General features: G+C 35.9%; 1 protein-coding gene across 7 annotated transcripts in view; it reads left to right on the forward strand.

Moving 5' to 3' along the window:
- The first annotated feature begins 339 nt into the window (after positions 1-339).
- LOC115448274 (piezo-type mechanosensitive ion channel component) overlaps positions 340-24,062 on the forward strand; it is a 52,940-nt gene continuing 29,217 nt past the window's right edge. For 5 of the 7 annotated variants that reach the window (XM_037441994.1, XM_037441998.1, XM_037441995.1 and 2 more), the window contains exons 1-8: positions 340-512; positions 1,177-1,250; positions 15,853-15,948; positions 19,715-19,926; positions 20,738-20,861; positions 21,504-21,750; positions 21,885-22,050; positions 23,625-23,687. In XM_037441994.1, the coding sequence (XP_037297891.1) occupies positions 1,187-1,250; positions 15,853-15,948; positions 19,715-19,926; positions 20,738-20,861; positions 21,504-21,750; positions 21,885-22,050; positions 23,625-23,687 (972 nt within the window). In that variant the 5' untranslated portion in view covers positions 340-512; positions 1,177-1,186. The remainder of the gene's footprint in view (positions 513-1,176; positions 1,251-15,852; positions 15,949-19,714; positions 19,927-20,737; positions 20,862-21,503; positions 21,751-21,884; positions 22,051-23,624; positions 23,688-24,062) is intronic. The other 2 variants (XM_037441997.1, XM_037442000.1) reach the window with 1 other exon arrangement.

Raw genomic sequence — 24,062 nt, forward strand, 5'->3', positions numbered from 1 at the left:
TTTTTATTAATATTTTAACATATATAATTGGATCCAACGCTTCACCAAGAACTAAAAATCTTCTACGTTCAATTGTTTCGAGTTTAGGCGAATAACCAGTACAACACTACTAAGTGTTACCAGTTTTAATGTAATATTGTTCTTAGGTAATATATAAGAACTACATTTTTATTGTGAAATAATATTTAAATTGTAAATTTTATTTACTCTTAAATTACATAATTAAGCAAATTTTGTACTATTAATAAATTAAATTATATTAAAAACCATGACATATTGATAATAGGACATAGTAGAATCTTTCTACGATAACTGGCAATTGATTTCTTCAAGTGTCAATCCTGATTGGGTGAAGTGCGGTCGTGTTTTTGTTTCAAAAAATCTGCAATGTCGTAAAATGTTTGAGTATGCGTCTTTATTTTCTCAAAAAGTGCCGACTTATTGTGACTGTACGTCTGAAATGTTTGTGTATAAATGGAATGATGTGATTTTGATATTCCAGAAATAAATAAGTAAGTAAAATGTCTTACTGTGATACTGTTCAAATTAACTTAAAAATAAAACTTTGTGTGAGTAGGTCACGAAATATAAGTGTATTTTTAGTGCACTGACCACTGATTTCATTATTGATATTTTATTTCAAATAAATATATGATTTGTTTTCTATGTGGGTATCTAGATAAAGCAAACCGTAAATCCTATGTGGGTATAATTACCATATAATTTAAAATGTAAATAGTATTTAATTTAAGTATTACTAGCGATATTCTCTATACTTTCGTCAACTTAAAAATTTTATACCTGTGATGTTATTAAACTTATTCTTATTGTGTACCATGACAGAATAATAAATGTAATAAATCCAAATAAAATATTTGCACATACCTCTATCCTCTTCTTTTTTGTTTGTCTATAATTTTTTACTTAAATTCATGAATAAATGTGGATACATGCTGTAAAACTATATTATTTACTAGGTGTTGGTTAAATTTATATTCTTAGTATGTGGATACCAACATAGAAATATGTGGTGGGCTAATATAATAAATTTAGACTTAGGTATACTAAGACCCAAATGAACTTTTAGCTGTAAAAATTACCAAGAAAACATATATATTTTCTTAATATATATATTGTACAAATGTAACATTAATTACTTTATTGTTATTTGTTTAGAGACATCACAATGCACAAGTACTACTTTTCTATGATACTGGTGCGGGCAGTCCTGCCAGCCGGACTACTTTTGAGTAAGTACAATATTCATAATTTTCTGTTTGAGTTATTGATTTTAGAAGCTGGGAATTGTCACAAAATGGATTTGTGACTCATCTAACACGGTCACTTTGGAACACATTATTTGAGTCTAATGCTCCATTTGCATTTTCTTCTTGTCTGCCTAATACCTTAAGTACATCAGTTTTTGTCTGTTATACATTTATAGTAAATTTTATGAAATTGCATAACATCTCATACCTTATAAATACAGAATATACAATATTGGTAGTATGGTAGCTAACTACCACATATCTGTATGATTGGTGCCTATTAAACTTTGTAAAGTTAGTTATTTTAATGCAAATATAATGACTGACTTGAGAATAACAAGTACATTTCATTGTTAGTTTGGTATAGTACATTTAAACAAACCATATGAACGAAGCGCGGGCGCGAGCGCAGACGACACTCATGTGACGTAATACACCGGAACCGGCCGGCGGCGCATGTGTCCAACGTAATATTATGTATTTTATTCTCATCACTTCTGCATTAACATTACCAAAATAAACCTCACGTCATGAGGGTGTCATTCAAAATTTATAGCCGTCTTTTAAATAGTTGCATAAATTTTATTTACGCCGTGTCTGCTTCTGTTATTAGTCCGACAGACATCGCATACATAATCTTATGCCTCGTTCATACTTTGCCATTATGGGCTAAACGTTTGAATTATTTCTTTATATTATATTTATATGTATCTGATTTCTGACGAAAGTACTTTCTCGGATTAATTTACGGCCCATTTCCAGAAACGATCCCAATCTTAATGTGCGTTCCGACCCCAAAAGAATTCAGTTAAATAAGCCATTTCTAAGCATGTAAAAACAAAAACCTTATTCTGATTAGTCCGTTTTCGCGATAGAGCGAATGAAGCGATTGGGATCGTATATTCGAAACTGCGGATAGACGGTTACTTTTATTGATCTTATTAATTTTAATCTCGTTGGTTTATCCCGGCGTTAGAGCTTTCTAAATACTTTTGTCTTTTAAAAAGATTCTCTCGCCCTCTTGAAGCCTACACGAGTAGTAATTAAATAGCTAAGTATATAATATTATATACTACTTATTCTTATTCATAAATTTAGTAAGACTTTTCGGATCAAACGTCCTCTGCTGACGTTTGGCGTGTATGCGCTAATCGGACATCAGAAATTTGCTATCACCCAATCGTCCGCATTGGCGCGAATTTTTATGGTCTGATAGAGCGCTGGGTTAGGGCGAGTGTTATCTATTTGGAAGATTCAGATAATTGTAAGCGAAGCCTTGCATTATGGACTACAGCATGCTTCAGTTATTCTTTAATGAAGCAGTAGTAGACCCTACCCAAAGATGAATGAGGGGCCGTAACGGAGCACTCTTGTTTGATCTGCTATTAGTATTCATCATGCTAAAGCGTAATAATTATAATGTCACGCGTATCGTCGCATTGCGGAAAGGAGTGATATATCCTCCCTTTTGGGCGCGCCGGCTGGTGCTGGGTGCGTCCTCGCGATTCGTACCCGGAGCGACCCGATGACCGACATGTAATAGCCTTGCCTACGGACCCTTTGATTGCTCTGTCAATTTACATGTAACGATACCTGTTTGCAAACAACGTGATTCCGATTGTACTGATAACGTGTATGTTAAGCAATCACATGGACTTAACACCTCGGAAAATTGTACCAACTCTGGCAAAAAAGATGTCTGTGAAGATAATACATTCAGGCGTAACGTTAATTTTAGTTCGTGTGGGTTTTACAAATCTGCTTCAATATGTTTTTATAACATGTGTTTGTTATTCAAAATTTAGCGTAAAGAACAAAACGGTATAAAAATGCAGTAAAATAGCGACACGCTGATATAGTATTTCACCTAATATATTGTTATTATACTGGCAATAAAGTTGAAAATAGCACACGGATACCTACATCAAACGCACGTTCATGTGTAACATAATTGTATTAATGTTGAAGATGTTATAGGTAATATTAATGCTCATAAACGCTGCATGCGAGTTCAGCGCTCGAGTAATGTACACATTTCAGTCTTCGTGAGGCCACATTGTTTGTCCAACTAATGGGCCACACCCGCATTCACAAAATGGCATTAATTAAACACCAATGTTCCATAGTGGTAGAATCTGTCTAGCACTTTTATTTAGTAACCATTATTACGATAATTACTAGGTACGCACCAACTTTATAGAACACAAGATTTTTATTGCAATTTCTCTCGCATAAAAACTATCCTAAAATTAATTAGGAAAATGTATTTTTTTCGGATTTAAACTCACACACATAATACTACTTTACCTTTGGAGGGGTAGAGGCAGAGATACAACCAGGCCACCCACTATTTGCAATTTCGTGTTTTCGGGATTCAGATCGGACACAAATTCTAGACTTCAGGCTGATATTGAGCAGAGAAATCCAATATCTTTGCCCGACCCGGGATATAACGCCACCTAACATTTTCATTCAGGACTTGTTTCACCTGTAGCTTTGCGTTAAATTGTATACAAATCCATCAAACGATTTGTGCACTTACTAACAAACATTCAAACCTCTTCGCAAACTTTTACATTTTCGAAATCAGAAACCAATGATCCATTTCCTTATTGATATTGGTATTCTACGATCTTATACACATCCATTACTATTATGAACATGTGTTAACGACATAATGGAACATAATGTTATTTTCATTTTGATTTAAGATACGGTTTCTGACCTATCTAGACACGCTAGGGCATTTATCTTTGACCTCTGTGGTATGAATCACTCGATTAATTTTATAGCCAGTCTGCGTGGGAATTAATTGTTATCATCTACACAGATATGTTTCCGGCCAGTAATAAGACCTCGTTAAGAGTTTTTGTCCGTGGAATAATACGCATTTTTAGTGCACCTATTCTCTATTGCTATTTACTACTGCTTCTTATGAATAAGATAGTGGCTTTCTGAGAATTTTCGGGATAGATGACCAATTTATGCCTGCACCATGGTTTCTGTATTTTAAAACTCTACAATTAATAATGCAATTGTTTCTAAGTTATTAGCATACCTAATTGGTAGGCTCTCTTAATACAAGTTATATTATGTGATATAAGATAGGTAGGTCAATTTAATTTGATACGTTTTGTTTATTTTAATAGTATGTTTCTAGACCATATATCTGTAAGTAATTTAACTTAGGAGTATGCATCACTTCCCGCCGTTCGTTATCGATATCGTATAGTCAACGTTTTAGTATTTTATGAAGTAGCAGCATTAAACCAACAAACACAATATGAACAAATAAAGTCTTACATCCTCAGATAAATAAAATGTACCTAGGTACTTACTACGGATAAAATTCCGAATTATTCTGTTGTTGATGACACTTATCATAAAAAATTAAAAACAAAATGATAATTCTACAAATAAAACGTAATTTACAAACCCCCATATTCATAAACGTTTTTTATCTAATGACGGAGCATTGCTATGATAACAAGTCTGTTTCTTAGTGCGCGACGGCATGGCAGCCTTCGCAGTGCGTTCATAGGGACGTTGTGATTGGCTAATATTGAGATACAACTTGAATCTAATTGTCTGTCAGGTAAACAAAGCTGAACTAATAGTAAGCTGTCAGATAAACAAAGCTGAAAAACAGACTCGTTATCACAGCAATGCTCAATCCTTCGATAAAAAACGTTTATGAATAAGGGGGTCAATGTTTATTTCTTATTTTCTTGTAGGTGTTAAATTTGTTGTTGTTTCACAAATCGATAATTTCCGTAGAGAAACAATAAATAAAAATGTATACTAAGTGACTTATTATAAAGTTCTATTGTACTTAAGTACCTACCTGTAGTTTGGAAAGTTAATTATTTAACATACTTTATATAACTTAAAAGAAATAAGCAAGTCGCTCGCCCGGTGGTAAACACCACACTTGTCCATAAACAGTAGCAATATCATCACTCTTCAATTATTACTGCGTATTACAAAGCATTGCATTGGATACAAATATAATGCCTCAATTCGCAATACAAAGGCATTTAAGAACTTTTCTTTGTCGAAATAAACGATAAAACTTGCAGGTTAGGTTTTTTGTATTTATTTCCTTGATTCTCGCTTTTTAGCTTTCATCCAGTATCAGTATTTAGTGCTTAAGGTTTCTTCATCTTCTTAAAGAGGGAGTAATAATGATTATTTTGACATTGCGTCTATGTTCTACTAAAGTATGTACTCTGCATTACGATTTCCAATAATATTTTATGGCAAGGTAAGTGAAAACGGATATATAACTGCTAAACATAATTTCCATCATTACTGTTCTTTCACACCCTGTAGCTTAATTGGAGTAGAATACACGCACGGCTCGTGGTTGTATCCCGGTCAGTTAATTACAGAAGCTATATAAAAGCATCCGTAAGCACTCAGCTATATTAAAAAACTAAATCTAACTGTTCGTCGAAATAGCAACCACATTGGCTGTTATGGGCGGTGGCTGTTAATTAACGAAATGTCTAATTAAGTACATTGTGCATATTTAGACAGGCTTCAGGTCTTTGAATAGGAATTTTGTGATTTAAATTTCTATTATATGTTATAAAGTTTTGGTTTATCCGATTAGTTGTATACGACAGTGTGCGCTGGCCGTAAACTATAAAATCTTGGGATGTATTTTTTGTTGCACAATAAAATAATTGCATTTTTACGTTTGCGAAATATGACTTCCCACGTTATTTCGCAGTTGACTTGATGTCTGGCAAGCTAGCTGCTGATTGTAAAATTAAACATGATAATACTAGTAAGCTGTTACAGATGGTACGTGCTACAATGATAGCTGACCACCACTTTCCATAAGCATCAAAACTTATGGCAAATAAATATTAGGGAAAGTAATGGCCAATTATGTATTCATCATCAGCCGTAGGATGTCTACTGCTGAACGCGGTCCTGTCTCAAAAATTTCCAGATTGACCTATTGGTAGCGACCCGCATCCAGCGACCTCTTGTGACTTTTATTAGGTCATCCGTCCACCTCTTAATTATATATTACGATTATTTAAATAAATTTTGGTTTTCGGCTATCCAACTAATCTTATGGTTACTTCATGTTAGTTTCAATCAGACAATAATATAATGTAATTACCCAGACAATAATATGCAACCCGGTATACTTACTAGTGCTGTGGATAAAACTGGCTCGCGTGACTCTACCGCTGACCGAATAGATGTTTTATTTTAGTAAAAGTAAAATTGTTGTCAACTGTTTATAATTCAGTTTGGCGGATGCTTGCGGATGAAAAAAACTCTTGTTATTTTCAAAGTGCCTTGACTTGCGACTGGTGTGTAAATTCATGATAATAGAACGCTACAAATAATACCGGTCTAAGGTACCTAAGATTTTGCCGCGTCAGTTACTATGGCGTCACCATTCATCATTTCAATGATGATGTCATTCGGGGTTATCGTTCTTTACGGACGGATATTTAAAGTAGTTTTTTTTTTAGGTTTTAAAGGACAATGCCCAAAACCAGGCTATCTTTGCGTCAGTCATGCGTCTCAACCAAATATCCACAAAAAATCATCATTTTAATTATTACTTTATTTGTATTTATTTCAGTCATAAGCGAATGGGGGTTTAAAAATATGAAAATAAAAAGTTGTTTAATTGTTGCAAATGAAACATCCGATAATTTACTGCCAATATGGCGAAATGATACCAATTTATAACAAATTCCCATCTTAGATGGAATAAAAAAGTAAATATGTACAATAAATGTGCTTGTACTTGAATTTATAATATATGTATATTATATATAACAATATATTTATTGATCTCAAATATATTGTTATGAAATAATACATCTTGACTGCCTCGGTGGCGTAGTTGTATTGCATGTCCGGTACAATAGCGCTCTGAGGTCCTGGGTTCGAATCCCGAGTCGGGCAAAGTGATATTTGGGTTTTTCTACTCAGTATCAGCCCGGAGTCTGGAATTTGTGCCCGATATGGCGATAGGCTCGCCCCCTATCACATCATGGGACGGAACATACTTGGCGAAAAGTGGGTGCCTTGGTTGCGCCTCTGCATACCCCTTCGGGGATAAATGCGTGATGTTATGTATGTATGTATGTAAAATAATACATTTTACTTAATAATTATGACCAAACTCCAAATAGCTGGTAAAAAAAAGAAAATATTAATCGTTCCAAAAACAAACAAATGGTGACTTGTACTTGCATTGACAGAAATACTAAAGTCAGCTAAAACATGTCTGGACTATATTTTTAAGTTATGAATATATGGGTAGAGATTTTTATTCCACTGGCAACTGAAATTAATGACATTTTGACATTTCAGATTTGAATGTTAAATCATTAAAATATTTTATCTTACTCAAGATCGGAGTGTTTTTCTTATGTATTTTAATGTTGAGCCGAGAAATTCTCTGTTAAAAACAACGTGTATAGTGTGTGTTTCGAACTTTGAGACGGAAGGCTTTTAGTTAGCAACACAATGTCATCAAGAGCCTAGACCCAGGACAGTTAATCGAGACGCCATATCCCGGCGGTGTATTAACTGCACCTATGCGGTGCCACAGCAACGACACGTATATTTCTTGGACGAGCTGTCCAGTTTGTAAGTTTTGTAGATTATTGTTAACATACCCACAATGTGGGAAAAATCTTGCCAAAGTTAAAGAAAACAGTTTAACAATAATAATAATCTGAACATGTTTACTCAACTTCTACATTATATTTTAGGTTTTAAGGCGGGAATGAGTTTGTGCTGCTTGTTGGAGATCAGCTAATAGAGAGGTTCACAGACAACAACAACATGACATGACCGGACCAGCGCTGCAAGAAGTCATGCACTCACTTCAGGAGTATATATAAACGTGCTGCAGCTATATCAAATTCTTGTTTTTATTTTAGGATGCCAAGAATATATACCTCTATTAAAAATATACATCTATATAAAAATATGCATCCGATTTCGTATTTCTCGTTTTATTTTTCTTTCCCTATGATAATTAACTATTAGCCTAATCAGGCTATGAAGTGAGTTCCTGGGTTCGATTTCCAGGTCAAGCAACATTTTATCTCGGTGTTTCTAACATGAGTTGCCTGGGATCGGAATCCTCCAAAGAGGGTTGGCGTCAGGCATAGGCCGGTCATAAAATCTATTCTACAATATGTAATATATTGGAGTGAGATCATGGTAGGTGGATTTAAAGATTAGGCAATCCATGTAATAGAATAAGTCGTAAGTCAGAAAAATATATACACAAAAGGTCAGGTAACATAATATGCTCCGTGAAAAACTAATATTCCGTCATACTATCTTAGAAGTTTTATTGAAGTTTCGTCTTATCACATATGTAGTACCTATCAGTTTCTTATAAGGGCAATTAAAGCTAGGTGAAAAGAATGTCCAATAATTGCTTATAGCAATAACAAGTAGGTTCTGCAATATTGAACTTAATTAGGCACGTAGTTACTTTCTACCGTACATTATTGCAGTCCATACTTAACCTCAAAATAACTGCGTTATAAAAATTCTGATAACTCCAAACTCCCATCGAATATCCAATTGTTTTCAATTTGTATAAGAATTAGGATATATTCCCTATAGTTTAGTGAAGGTTTTGTACAGACGCAAGCGTAGCCCAACTTTCATATAAAAATGGGCATTCTCCTTTGTATAAATAAGTTTTGATGTGTTGAGTTTCAAGGTTTATAAAGTTAACAAAAATGCTGGTTACTTAATAGGCTGGTGCTTGGGTAACATTCGACGCCCGCGGCCCGCGACCCGCCTCGCCGAATAGCATTGCCTTATCAGCCGTCTGATTCACAAGGTCGCAACACAGTTCAACTGGTTAACTGACAACCTACATAGCAGTGATCTCATCATTCGATCCCATTTGACTTTTAACTCGTTTACCATTATAACAACACAATATTCGCCGGAATCGTTACGTACTAAGTGTTTGCCCGCGACTTGGTCTGCGTGAAATTCGGTGAAGTTGTAATTCCGAATTTTCTTTGATAGTGTCTCAAACATCGCTACTAATTCATTAATACACTTTCATCCCTTCATACAAATTTGTATTTCGATATCAAAAATAGTTTAGGTTAAATAAGGTCATGAATCAAGATATCCATACGTTTTTTTATTTCTTGACTGGTTTACCGAGCGGGTTTTTTCATTTTATTATCTGTTTTATTCTTAGAGGTTGGTAAAAATGTAATAAAATAGCGTATCACCGTCTGTCCCCAAGGATTAAATTAGCGTCATACGCAATTGTATCAATAACTGTTTAATTAGTCAAAATACTCCAAGATCAATCCAAAATATTATATTTATTCTAAAAATAACAATGTAAACCAGAAGTTACGAACGAAATTGTTATCATCATTGTGTAACTTAGCTAAGTAACAATATTAAAGCCTATAAGTACGTGAGTCATCTGTCATTAGCCTTGGTGGTTAAATTGTTTCGATGTGGCAAAACTGTTAATTACACGTATTGTTTTAACTACGAACGGCTCTTTAACATATTACTAAGTTCACTGCAAACAAAATTATAAGTTCAACATAAATATTGATAAATAATTTATTGCAATATAAACATTTATCTATACTTATATCTATACTTATAATAAATCTGTAGAGAGGGCAATTCTGTACATGAAATATATTTCCTAAATAACAATCAGGGGGTGATTAGGGATCGATATTGATGCCAAAAATGTAATTAGTAAAATTTTTGTCTGTCTGTCTGTCTGTCTGTCTGTCTGTCTGTATAACCGTTATAGAAACAAAAACTACTCGACGGATTTTAACGAAACTTGGTAAAATTATTTTTCATACTCCTGAGCTGGTTATAGTATACTTTTCATCACGCTACAATTAATAAGAGCAGAGCAGTGAAGGGAAATGTTGGGAAAACGGGAGAAGTTATAAGCTTCCGTCGCGTGTGCAACCTTAATGGTTAAAAGTTCCTTCGATTTCACTAGGCTCCCATCATCAGACCCTGACCGGACAATCGGACCACCTGAATACTACCATACATTAAAAAAACATCCCCACAAATTGAGCACCTCCTCCATTTTTTAAGTCCGAAATCCACGCGGGCGAAGCTGCGGGCGGAAGCTAGTATTATATAAATCTACATATCCGAAACACGCAACGTATTCTTTCCGATGCGTTTTAAATATTCTGCTTTATTTATAGCCCGTTTCGTATTTGTGTCAGTGCGTATACTTGACTCATTGAAGTTTCCGTTCGCGATGCACGATTTGACAGCTTTCAGTGATTGCTTCGAAGGATGATTTCATATTGGAGAAGACTCGCTTTGTTTGTATATTAGCATCTACCGGCTCATGTGTGCCAGACAGACCTACATGTGAGTGTATAACCATTGAAGTTTGGTACTTAGTTCATACACGCGAAATAATGATACGCTATAGTATTTGAACTGTACTTATATCAAAATGTATTGTGCTAAAAATGTTGATTATGCAAGAAACTAATTACATGTTACTTTTAGGAGTTGCCTTACATTAAAGCATTACCATTAATCGGGATTCCCGTTGATAACAATAACGCTTTACCACTCAACGTTGAAATTTCGAAAATTCGCAAAGTATTTACGACAATAAGCCTTACAAACGAAGTAAGATGCAATAAAAGTTCTGAGAAGAATTCTTATTTAGCGTAGTTCGTAAAAAGAAAAACACAAGTAGATGATCAAAGTCACAGAAAAACAAAAGGTATGAATGGATCTTCATTTCGTGAGATGTTTACATATTAATATATAATGTCATGGTAAGAAATGCAAATTGTAGAGACCTGAAGTACTATGAAGCACTTAGCAAAATGTAGTATTAAAGACGGGAATGGCAGGAAAACTAAGTTGAGATTTGCTTATGACTCAACCTATCGAATTTATTACTTACACCGTAGATATGACGTCACTCGCTGTCAGTTTATAATTTGCAGTGAATTCAGAAGTGGCTGTCGAAATGAAAATAAATCACGCGAAGCTCTGTCGCGAAATTTTGGAAAGCTTCATTCAATTAACGGAACAAATATCATATTCAATAAAACGTCAATGATAGGTGACCCAACCTGGCTTGTCAATTGAATGTTGTCTTGCAATGGATATAAAAAAGTGTTAAACAACTCAGTAGGTACGTAAAAGTCGGTAGATTTGTGCGTACCCGCCCTGTGGAATTGGGGCGTTTGAAGAATTCCATCACGGTATCCCCGGCCTGTCGTAAGAGGCGACTAATAGGGGCCACGAAGGGGGTCGTCGGCGGGCAGTAGGGGGCTGTCCGCCCTAGTGCATTTTTGTACATTCTTGCACATCTTTCGGTTGACCCCCGGGATGGACGGCAGTGTGTAGTTGGCCTCATGCTGCCGTAGACGCCGAGGGCGTCCTTCGGTGCGCGGGGGCTTCTGAGCCCAACATAGGAGACGGGCCGCAAGGCGGCACCGCGCAGGGGCGGCTGCAGACGAAGACTTAGACACTTCCGTCAGAGGAAGCCCGCAGCCGTCCCTAATGGATGGTTAGGGACTCGGCCCGGCGGTCGCCCGAAGGTCGTCATCAAGTCCGAGCGGCTCAACGCCGGGCCGTAAGGCACGGTTACCCCAGCATAACCGGTCAGTCGCCCCCCACGAAGGCGGGGCGGCAGTAATAAGGGATTTTCTCCACGAAACAAAAAAAAAAAAAAAGATTTGCGCGTACAATACACGATTACATCGTAAAGATGAAAAATGTGTACACGTTCACTATTGTATATTCAGAAGCACATGTTTGGTGTACTAAAGGTCGACGGTATGTCGTCACCATAACAGCCCAACTTCGATTCCATACAAATATTTCTAGGTCATAGTTGTAAAAACGAACGGCTACCTACTTTATTTCATTTAGGAATTAAGGTAGCACTCAAAAGGTTATTTTGATGAATTGAATGAATTAGTTAGTTATTTCCATGTCGGAATCAATAGTTATAATAAATATGTTTCCCGAAAATGTATCATAATAGTACTCGAGTGCATTTTTTGCCGATAAAATGTAGCGCGCTGAATCAATAAAGATTAGATAACAATATTATGTCAGTGTATATAAATAATAATGCAATGAACATTTTGGGGTTTGGTACTTCACCAATGCGGTCATCATCGGCCTACAAAATACAAATATATGACATGACACAGTATCTCTCTATTAAGGATAATTGTTTTTACATAGTTATTACTCGGGCACCTAATACAATAATGGTGATAGTTCCTGTAACATGCAATAATTTGCCACAGTACCATTGTATGCGTTTATTTGATTAATAAAATTATTTACATCGCGTGATGGAAATTTGAAACAAAAAACAGGACGATATCCATCAAAGCATGATTATTAATTATGTTCAATTTATTTATAATATAATATTAACATAGTGCAATGTTGTTTCCACTGGGTGTGTCGATGAATTAGGTGTTAGTATTATAGTCAATGAATTTAACTAAAATAAACTCGACAGTTTAGAAATGCTTTCCAAATAATTTACGTAATGTAAAGGAGTTCATCCTTTATATCTTGCACCAACAAGCTTGAAATAAATCAGCAACATTTATGATACAGTCTGAGTCTCTCCTAATCGTGTTTGAATTCAAAACTTCATTTATTTTGCTTTTTTCGTGTGCAGTTTCGTGCTAAATCTTCACTGTAATATTTTAGTCAGTCTTTATTGCTGGTTTTAAGTTCACAGAAATTCGTTCGATTTATTTACTATTATAATTCAGGCGAGCGTTTGATTAATGTTTGCCATTGACAGATCCAAGTGTATTGATGATGGTGATGAGTGTTAGCAGTTTGTTAATCCACAGATCCCAAGATGCTTTTAAAAGTGAAAGGAGTTGTTTGTTTCAACACTATGTATTGGTATATAAAAATTTTAGGTCATAATGTTCATATCGTATTTTTGCTCGTGTTGCACTCAAAGTTTCAATGCAGGGTCGGTTGTAGAAACGACGACGAAGACGTCAACTACCTCTGAAATATCACTTCCTGAGAAAATTGTGTTACAGGAATGCACATGAGATTTGTTCTGTCTGGCAATTAAACCCAGGATCACTAGAACAAGGAGGCAATCAAATCTAATGTATATTATGAACTAAATAAAAATCAACATTTAAGGCGATACCTCAAGGTCCATTTTCATACATTTTGTTTCGGCTTTAATCTGGGTAACTAAACAAGTATTGGCAAGTAAAATTTAGTTCTCGCAGTTGAAGAAAAACGTAAAAATAATTAATAATCATGGATATTTCGGCCTTTAAAATTTAATATGACGAAATTTTAAAGGCAGAAATATCCATGATTATTAATTATTTTTACATTTTTCTTCAACTGCGAGAACTAATCACTAACTAGACGTGAATTTAAATTCTTTACTTGCCAATACTTGTTTAGTTACCCAGATTAAAGGCGAAACAAAATGTATGAAAATGGACCTTGAGGTATCGCCTTAACATAAAAGAAAAAAACAGTTTCTGGATTTGTTTTATGTTTACTTCACCGATGGCGCCGTTATGTCTGCTGTATCAATTATAGGATATTTATTTAATCATTGTCTTACTAATTTTCGTACTTGTATGTCCATATTATGCTACTGAAATAACGAAACATCTGTCTGTATTTATTACTCATGTGATAATTGATGAGTGTTCGGTGGAATCCACGGCCTTTACCATTAAAAACAGTAGGTATATGATACGAATGTGTCATGCACTTTACATAATTCGATTCACGAATTCCAAACGAGTGTACCGTTTTCCAAATCGATACCTAGAAGGCGCAAGTGCCAGATAGATTTTACTGGTAATATGCAACATTCCTATGGGTTAAATTACTCTCCACGTCACAACTCGTGCAAAGTTAGAATAGTGTACCTATATAAGTTTCTTTCTATTCCGGGTAACTAGGTTTTACGCGCGCAAAGCCAAGTATTTTTAGTAATTAGACGACCCCGAGGCTATGTTACTTACGCAAGCTTTTTCTTTGTTTTTATAGGAATATAAGTTAGCGTTATAAGTTAGTAAGCGACGATAGCCTAGTTGGGTATGGAACGGTCTGCCGAGACGAATGTCCGCTGGTTCAAATCCCAAGGGCACACACCTCTGACTTTTCTAAAATCATGTGTGTATTCTTTGTGAGTTTATCGTTCGCTTTAACGGCGAAGGAAAACATCGTGAGGAAACCTGCACATCTGAGAAGTTCCTCTGTAGGAATTTAGAAGGTGTGTGAAGTTTACCAATCCGTACTAGGCCAGCGTGGTGGACTAAGGCCTAATCCCTCTCAGTAGTAGAGGAGGCCCGTGCTCAGCAGTGGGCAAGTATATAATACAGGGCTGATATAATATTATTATATTATTATAAGTTAGCACATAAAGAGGTCTGTTGTTTAGTGTTTTACATTTGGTTATTTATGTTGCGATTGAATTATAAAACAAGTACATTTAAAACACGTCGCGCTATAAAGAAAACGTTGAAACAAAACAAAAGAGAATGCACGGCGGTTAGGGTGAGAAGAATATAGGGCGAATATAAACCAAGTGGAACAAATGTTAGTGTGGCATTTGAGGTGTCCGCGCCGTGCCCGGAGCGTCGGTCGCACATTTTCGCGTATATGAATGCCACATCGTTCTCAGCGCCGTATTCACTCCAAAAACAGCAGATTTTATAGTAAAGTCTCTCTAGCTAGATAACTGTACTCGACATTGTGCCATATTACTTCTAAATATTTTTCTTTAACGTAGGTCGTAAAGGCAGACTGAATAAACATTTGTGAATGTTAGTTTCTAGCTGGGACTCGCTGATAATGTGGGTCAAGGGCGATTATAACTGATACTAACAAACACTAAATGCGAACAGAATACAAAAAAGCCACAAGCCCTTTCCGTGGGTTACCTATGTAAGCTCTCCTTCACTAATTTCGCTCAATAGACTGTCGGCGCGGCGCCTCGCCGGCTGTGATTTATTGTGTCTGCGACTTTCTCTTTATTACGTTTCGTTTCATGTAAGGGAATTTCTTTTGGGTCGTTTTGTTTTCATTTTATGGTTTCTATCAAATGTATGTATTTTTGGGTGACTTGGATACAGATCCAAGTCACCCAAACATGCTTAGTAGTTAGAACCTTACTCTTTATTTCATAACGTTATTAGTTGTTAGTGATTTCTTTGGAATTTGGGCAATATAAATTCAAAGTAGTTTCCTTTTTATATTTATTTATTTTTACAAGAACAACTTTTCTTTTACGGACCGTGGGGCGTGCACCGGAGACAGTGAAAACAGGAAGTTCCTTTAGTGCAGTGTTACCATTTTTTAACATTAGTGTATTCGATATCTTTTATTAGGAAGCAAAGTTGCAGATATTAATTGAAGTAATGAAGATACTAACTTCGTAGTAGGTGTATTGGGTAAATTAAAATTTTTACCCGTTAAAACTTGAAGATTATTAACAAAAGAATAATTTGCTCTCCTGACTTTACCACCTTCGAAAGTGATTTAAATTTTGTTTTATTTACAGGTATAGCCCTTCGGCCTTTCGGTTTATCATTAATATATCTGCTGCTATACTTACTAGCACCATTGCCACAAGTACCAGACACGCAAACATTCACCGGTGAGTATTTTATTAATTATGTTTAACCCACCTTAATTGTATGTAAAACTTGTTCTATTTTGATACCAACTACACTTATTACCGTTCTGCGATATTAGTGTTGGTCGATACCATAGAAATCAGCGAATTTAGGTCGTAAGAAATAAAACGTTATCGGGTTATAAACTATAAGGCTGGCTTATTTCTTATTAGTGTTTTATATCTACAGTGAATGTGACTAACCGCCGTTTTCAATAAACGATCCCAATCGCTTTCTTAGGTCTATCTCAAAAATGGACCAATCAGAACTAAGTTTTTTTTGACATGCTTACAAATGACTTATTTTGTTTGGCGAATTCTCTGAATCGGATTGAAGATTGACATTGGGATTGCTTATTCGAAACGGCTGTTAGATTTTAACATAATACATGTTGTCGCCCAGCTAACAACACCGCGTAAGTAAAATTTTTAAATCAAATAAGTACTCAGCTTATCTATACATCTAGACTAATATACTTAGTCTGGCCATAAATACTGTTACACTTAATTATAAAAAATATTACATTTGAATTTCGAATCTGTCATTTTTATACGATTGTTCATTGTGTTTTCTCATTTTGGCGCCAATACATTGTAAAATATTTTGCGATATTAAAATGGTGTGGGGTGATAAAGAGAACCGAATCGCTGTGATAGCATTACACAAAGTAGGTATGGAGCCAAATGCAATTTTTAAAACTCTCCATACACTTGGTATTAGTAAAATGTTTGTGTACCGGGCTATTAATAGGTACAATGAGACCTCCTCTGTTTGTGACAGAAAAGATCTGGCCGTCCACGTAGTGTTCGTACGAAAAAGGTGGTCAAAGCAGTAAGGGAAAGAATTCGAAGAAATCCTGTCCGAAAGCAAAAGATTTTATCTCGGGAAATGAAGATAGCACCTAGAACCATGTCGCGTATTTTAAAAGATGACTTAGGACTTGCAGCCTATAAGAGACGCACTGGCCATTTCTTAACTGATAATTTAAAGAAGAATAGGGTGGTAAAATCGAAACAACTACTGAAGCGGTACGCAAAGGGAGGTCACAGAAAAATTTTGTTTACGGATGAGAAAATTTTTACAATTGAGCAACATTTTAACAAACAAAATGACCGTATTTATGCTCAAAGCTCTAAGGAAGCTTCCCAATTAGTCGACAGAGTGCAACGTGGACATTATCCGACTTCAGTGATGGTTTGGTGGGGTGTTAGCTATGAAGGAGTGACTGAGCCATATTTTTGTGAAAAGGTATCAAAACATCGGCACAAGTGTATCAAGATACCATTCTTGAGAAGGTAGTTAAGCCCCTTAACATCACCATGTTCAATAACCAAGTATGGTCCTTCCAGCAAGACTCGGCGCCGGGTCATAAAGCTCGGTCCACGCAGTCTTGGTTGGAATCGAACGTTTCGGACTTCATCAGAGCTGAAGACTGGCCGTCGTCTAGTCCCGATCTTAATCCGCTGGATTATGATTTGTGGTCAGTTTTAGAGAGTACAGCTTGCTCTAAACGCCATGATAATTTGAGTCCCTAAAACAATCTATACGATTGGCAGTGAAGAATTTTCCCATGGAAAGAGTGCGTGCTTCTATTGATAACTGGCCTCATCGTTTAAAGGACTGTATTGCAGCCAATGGAGACCACTTCGAATAAGCTTTTTATATTTTTAATTGTTTTATATTTATGTATTAAACTGACACACTGTAAAAGTAATAAATGTTATTTGCAGTTAACAATTTTCTTTTTTCTTTATTACAATATTTATGGCAAGACTAGGTACATATGTATAAAGCTGAAGAGTTTGTTTGTTTGAACCCGCTAATCTCACAAACTACTAAACCGATTTTTTATATCACTAATACGAAATCTACACTACTCCTGAGTGCTATAATAGGCTATTTTTTATCCCGGCAAAATAATTTATCCTTAAAAAACCTTTGTACGTGAGCAAATAATAAATAAATAAATAAAATCTAGTTATAAATAAATGTTATACGCGATTACAATCCTCATAAAAAATTCCTCTATTATTTTAAGATTTAAAAAATCTGTTAAGAAGATTATTTTTTATACCTACCTCAAAATGAATCTCTCTCCACGTGAACGTCTGGAACAATTTCGCTAGTTCTTTTTTTGTTGTGCTATTTATTGTCAGAAGAAGATTCTTATGAAACAAAAATTTAAAGAAGTTGAGCGGAACATAAAATTAGAAAATTTAAGAAAACTAAACAATAATATTAATTTTACATAATTGTCCGTTGTTTAAAATAACTGTCAGTTGTTTGAAATAACTGTCAGCGATTTACAGAATGTGCGCGTGTATTCATAGTTATGACAGAACAACGTCTGTCGGGTCAGCTAGTTTTTTTATAAATAAAAATACTAAATGTTTTTTATATTAAATACCGAAACTATAAATAAAAATAAGATCCTTGAAGAAATGTATATTTGCGAGTTTTCTTAGTTAAGTGGAAAATCAAGCTTGACGCAGGTAATCGATAGTCCTTTCATATGAAGCAATTTGGCTCACGTTATTTGAGTATCACATACAGATCAGTCAGATCAGTTTACGCCTATAATAAGATTGACTTTAATAAAATATCATGATTTATTTCGTATAACTAATGTTGAACTGAAAGGGTGACAAGTTTCCCATGGTGTTTAATACCCTGTATCTAACGATGTTCTCCCTTTTCAGCAACATTCGATGTATCTAAATGTCTTGATGTTTATATATTATGGCGGTATAAAATTTGTTCACCGGAATAAAAATGATAGAAACTGTGTTAGTGGATCAAGTAGTCTCTCTAAGAGTATTGCGTCGCCTAGGGCTTGATTAAGATGGCATAGGCACATGGTACATTCTTGACCTAATTAGCGGAATCCACAACAATTAAAAGTCAATAAATATTTCCCCAGATCGGTTACAATAGCTATCTCTCGCCTAACGGATTCTTGATTCCGAGTTTGTTTTGTATAGTTATACGAAAGGACGCCAATACGATCAATGCGAGCGCTGCAGGTATTATAAGTCTTAAATCAAAGTAGGTACTATAATTGCCTTTATCACACTTCGGCACAAACGGGATTCTAGTCTGTTGAGTACTAAAATACTACAAAGCTGGTTTTGAAAATATTAAGCGCGGTTCATGGACCCAATCCGGTGCGAAACTCGTTCCGATGAAGTTCAATTCTAAACTAGTTTTATAATAGCATTCAACATTGTTCGCCGGGTACGGCTAGACGCTACGACGACGCTTCCCTAGAACATCGGGCGACATTCTTATTGATCTAGATTCTAGGCTCGAGCTTAGCTTCCGAGTCGTCTAGCCAGCATCCGTGGCCTTGTTCGTAAAAGTTTTTGCTACTGCGACAAAAACAGGACGGAATATTGCGCATGTTTTCAGGATCAATCGATGGTTGTATTTTGTGAGAATATTTTAGTGAAGTCAGACTCCTGTCTGGTCGCTTACGTAATTCTTCTAACCGCATACCGCTACACAATGCGGATAACAGTATTCAGTGTGCCTACCTGGACGAAACATGAAATATTAGTATTTTTCCTTTAAATAATATTACGAATATGCTTGTCTTTTAAGCAAGTTGTTAAAATAATACCCTTAAACGATTTTAAATATAATGCCACTACCTATACCTTACAATCAGATTAATAGTACATATTTTATTAAACTTTGAGCTACCATAATGTTATGTAAATATACTAGATTATTACTTAAATGCAACAGGCTGGTGCGGAAAATATCTTCTGCTGAACGTGGTTGTGTCAATATTCCTGCTGCTATGTCACGTGGTGTGGCACAGCGTGCTGGCTGCGTTTGCGCCCTACGGCTCCCTGCTCGAAGACTATCCGCTAATACAAAGGATCGGGCACAACCTGGGCCTGGTCTCATACGCCGGGATCGATCCGCTGATGGCCGTGCACTATCTGGCACCTGAGGTAAGGTATTTCATAAAATATATACTGATGCATGTGGTGGTGAGTAATGAATTACGGATGAGTCACGCTTTTTGGATTACGCAGAATTCAAAATTATTTTTAATCTTATTAAAACCTAGAGTCGAGGTCCTAAACAAAAATTCCTTTAACCGGTATATTTTATTTGAAGCTTACTTTATCTAATGTCAGGTTATTAACCTCAGAATGAAAAACTTCCCTCGAAATAAGTGTCTTCGCGTGTTACATGCACGTTCTAGCAGGCAGGCATAAATTATTTTGTTTACGTATATGGAATATACTTAGTTAAAAATCTGCTAGTTGCATTTGTATTTCGATAGCTTTACCAAAATTAAGGATATCCCATTGCCAAATGCAGCGACCGCGGCGGTTTGCATATATACTTTTGGCAGCAAACGAATCTAGAAAATTGGGTTAAGTGATTTCTTAAATAGATGTTTATACATTGGTCGTCCTAAATTGGCTAAAAATATCATTATGCACCATAATTACAACGAACACGACCGGCTGGTCGAGTGGCTACTCAAAGTAACTAATCATTAAGGTACTTTGTAGATGGATAACCCAATTGGAAATTTTTAAATAGATTTTCCATAGACTTGGATAGAATCTGTAGCGAATATATTCTGAGAACAGTTTTAAATCCGAATTTCTTGCAATGAGCTGAAAATAACTGATCAAAACAATCATTTAGGCAATCACAGAAGGATTTAATCTACCAATTCTGTATCCACTTCCATATTCTTTTGGTAAGTACGTCTAATGTTAAATGAATACATAATTCTTGCTTTAGCTCGTGATGACAGGCGTATCGCTTGTCGTCTACATCTCGGTGAAGAAGTTATTCACCGGAGCCCAGCCCGAGGTGCAGAAGAAAGACTCCAAACATCAACGGTATCCGCTCCTCACGAGCGCAGGTAATGCATAAAAATATTTGCAGCAGCTGTATATTTACTTGACCTGAAACCCTTAATTGTTTTATAGCTAAAATAACAACGTGTGTACTTAGTAGCTTATATCTGATAACCGTTGCAAAAGCTACTGGGACAAACTGAGTTAATTGCATCATGAGATTAGATTACAATTTAATGTCTCTAAGATGTTGTTGCAACGAAAATGTAAACATAACTCCTTTAAAGGGAACTGAATATCGTCTCCTTGGGGCAACAAGTTTCTATCTAACAATGTATCAAATAATGTAATGGAACCTTATTTCCCCAAGACGACGATATAGAGCGGAATGCTTATTTTCGTTTAATGGACTGTAAAAATAGTTGCTTACTTTCACACATATATTGTTTCTGTAGTTTCATATATCATTACATAGTTTTTCCCTTCATGTGAAGGCAGGTACTTTATGTCATCATCATCATCATCAGCCACATAAAGATCACTGCTGAAAGTAGGCCTTCCTCAAAGATTTCCAGACGGACCTGTCGAAAGCTGTTTGTATCCAACGTGTTCTTGCGACCTTTATCGAGTCGTCTGTCCACCTTGCACTGCTTTATGTAATGAACATTATTATTATATGTGATTTATAAACTAACTTTTCGTTTTAGGAAAGTACCTATGCCTGTTCCTCATAATGTTCTCCGGGATAATGCGTCCGAGCGTCACGTCGGGCATCTACTTCCTGGTGTTCATGGGGGCTGCGACGGCGTGGGCGGTGGGCAGGCCGTTAGAGCGCGGGTTCGCGGTTGTCGGCCGATGTGTGATGGCGATCATGGCTGCCCATGTCTTGGTGCTGCTGGCTTACCAATGCTCATGGTTGATTGAACTGTATCCGCCCAATATGGAGTTTGCCAGGTTAGTTGTTTCGATAATCTCTTTCTTAGTTTCTATTGAAATAGTAATTTGCAACCAGGGCTTTAAAGGCTTTCTTGTGGCTATACTTCAAACCACAATATTATGTGAATACCATATTAAGTTTTGTTTGCTAGATATTTTGGCCTCACCCAACTGGTGGTAATCAACGAGACTCATCCGATGAGCTTCTCGTATGAAGTGACTGATGACGGCATGTGGGGCACGCTGGCCAGCCCGCTTGTGATATTGTTCACTTACTTCGTCCTTGCAATAGAAACACGAGAGCTTTTCAAACCGAAGGTATGTGTTACAGCGAGATCTTATTGCATTGTGATATGATTGAAATTTAAATTCTAACTAACCTCGTGATTACCAAATGCTTTTTTAAAATAATTTTCGATTGGTATATTGCAGTAATTTTCTTGATTAACGCTGAGTACTTCTGCCTTTTAAATCTTCCTTGCCGGTCGAACGCTATGAAAGTCCAACTCTACACGGTTCATGTATTAATTTGAAGCGCTGCCACAAAACACACTCGTTTGCTGGTGAAAAATTGCTATGATTTAAAATATATTGCTACTCGGCGAGGAGTGATATTTGTTTACATTGGTAATGTTTAAAATATACAGAGTGCACGGTGCAATAAATATGTTCCTGTTTAGAGACTTCAGTTCCGTTGAATTTGTATTTATATTTAAAAAAACGTCAGTTTTCACTAATAAATCGAGTGACACACAACCGAGCGCTTCAAATTGAGACAATAAATAAAGTTTTATTGGTGAATTGTTTTGTGTCCTATGCTGTCAAACTGGGAAATTAGGCGAAAAAAAAGAGCGCCCTGACCGGTGTAGAGGCGGGTAAGCTGAACGGCTCGCTAGTGCGGGGCGTGTCCTTCCACCGCGGCAGCCGGCGCGCCGCGCGCGACAAGTGGATGAATGCCACTAAAAAAGTCCGAGTAAGCTTGCGCGAACACCAGCGTAGTGTGATGTATTGGGCCGTCGTGTAATGAACAGTCACTCGGTTTGGAAATTATAATGTTTTACCGGATTACGCCATCTTTCAATAAACGAATCCAATCGCTTTTGTCGATCTATTGCGAAAATGAACTCAGAACAAAGATTTTTTTTGACATGATTACAAATGACTTATTTTGTTCAGTTATTTTCGGGATTTAGAAAATTAAATTTGGGATAGATTATTGGAAACGACTGTTAGACCTGTTCAGTTTAGGCTCTGTTATTCGTTTGCCGATTTTCTCTGAATGCGTGAATCACTATGCTTCAGACTGACGTTTAGACGCTTTGCTTAGAAATTTATTATAGGAATGTGGATTGAGAAAATTCCGCATACAGAGCAAATTGGCTCAGGTATATATGAAATCGGAATCGTTAGAATATCGTTTCTAAATTGTTCTAATTCTCTTCAAATAACACTTCTTCACCTAAAGATAAAATTACACAGAACAAATAAATAGACTATTTGCAGCGGCAAGATTAATAAATAATATGTATCCAGAGAATAGCGACCGACTGTTTCGTATTAAACAAGTGTTGTTACACGACGCATACCGTACATCACTTCAAAGTAGATATTTGTTTGAATATTTATTTTAATTTCACGTGAATTGAAGTAATTATTTTCTATTCTTATTCTAGTCGCACCCAATCACACGACCACGTAGATAGAAGCAATTGGTTTGATGGCATGTTGGCATTTTGTAGATAACTTGATTTATCGCACCGATTTTCCACATTTCTATACGGCACTGAAGAATTTCGCTTGTTCTAACTTTGAGATTGCACCTTCGTTATAGGTATTATGTTTGATTAGATTTTTTTATGTTGTTTTTGCAACCAGCTTTCGTTCTTTTATAGGTTGCATTTTCATACATAAATTCAAAAGCACTACAACGTGGGAGCGCCAGTGAGACAACCCCTGTAGGTATCCATTTTACATTTTATTTTTGGCGGGGATTCGGTTGTTTTGGAATTTTAACGCGAGACATATTTAATGGCTTTGAATTCGTACAAAGATTTTTATATTATATTTACAGTTAGATTAAAAATATCATGGATTTACATAATCGCTTTAAATATGTCTTGTCACTTTGAAAAATGTCCCACATCTCACATTTTTCAGTATTGCAATGTCATACATTTGGGAGCTTACATTGTGTGAAACGCCTACAATAATTGCACTTTAATACCAACTATCATGTTCATCCGTATCACATTCATAGTTCGTGTGATGGAAATGTGTATTCGCTTTTGTTTTAATTAAATTGTATGTATTAATTGCATTTTGATGTTTTG

This window comes from Manduca sexta, chromosome 23 (genome assembly GCF_014839805.1).
Source record: "Manduca sexta isolate Smith_Timp_Sample1 chromosome 23, JHU_Msex_v1.0, whole genome shotgun sequence".
In the NCBI taxonomy this organism is placed as follows: domain Eukaryota; kingdom Metazoa; phylum Arthropoda; class Insecta; order Lepidoptera; family Sphingidae; genus Manduca; species Manduca sexta.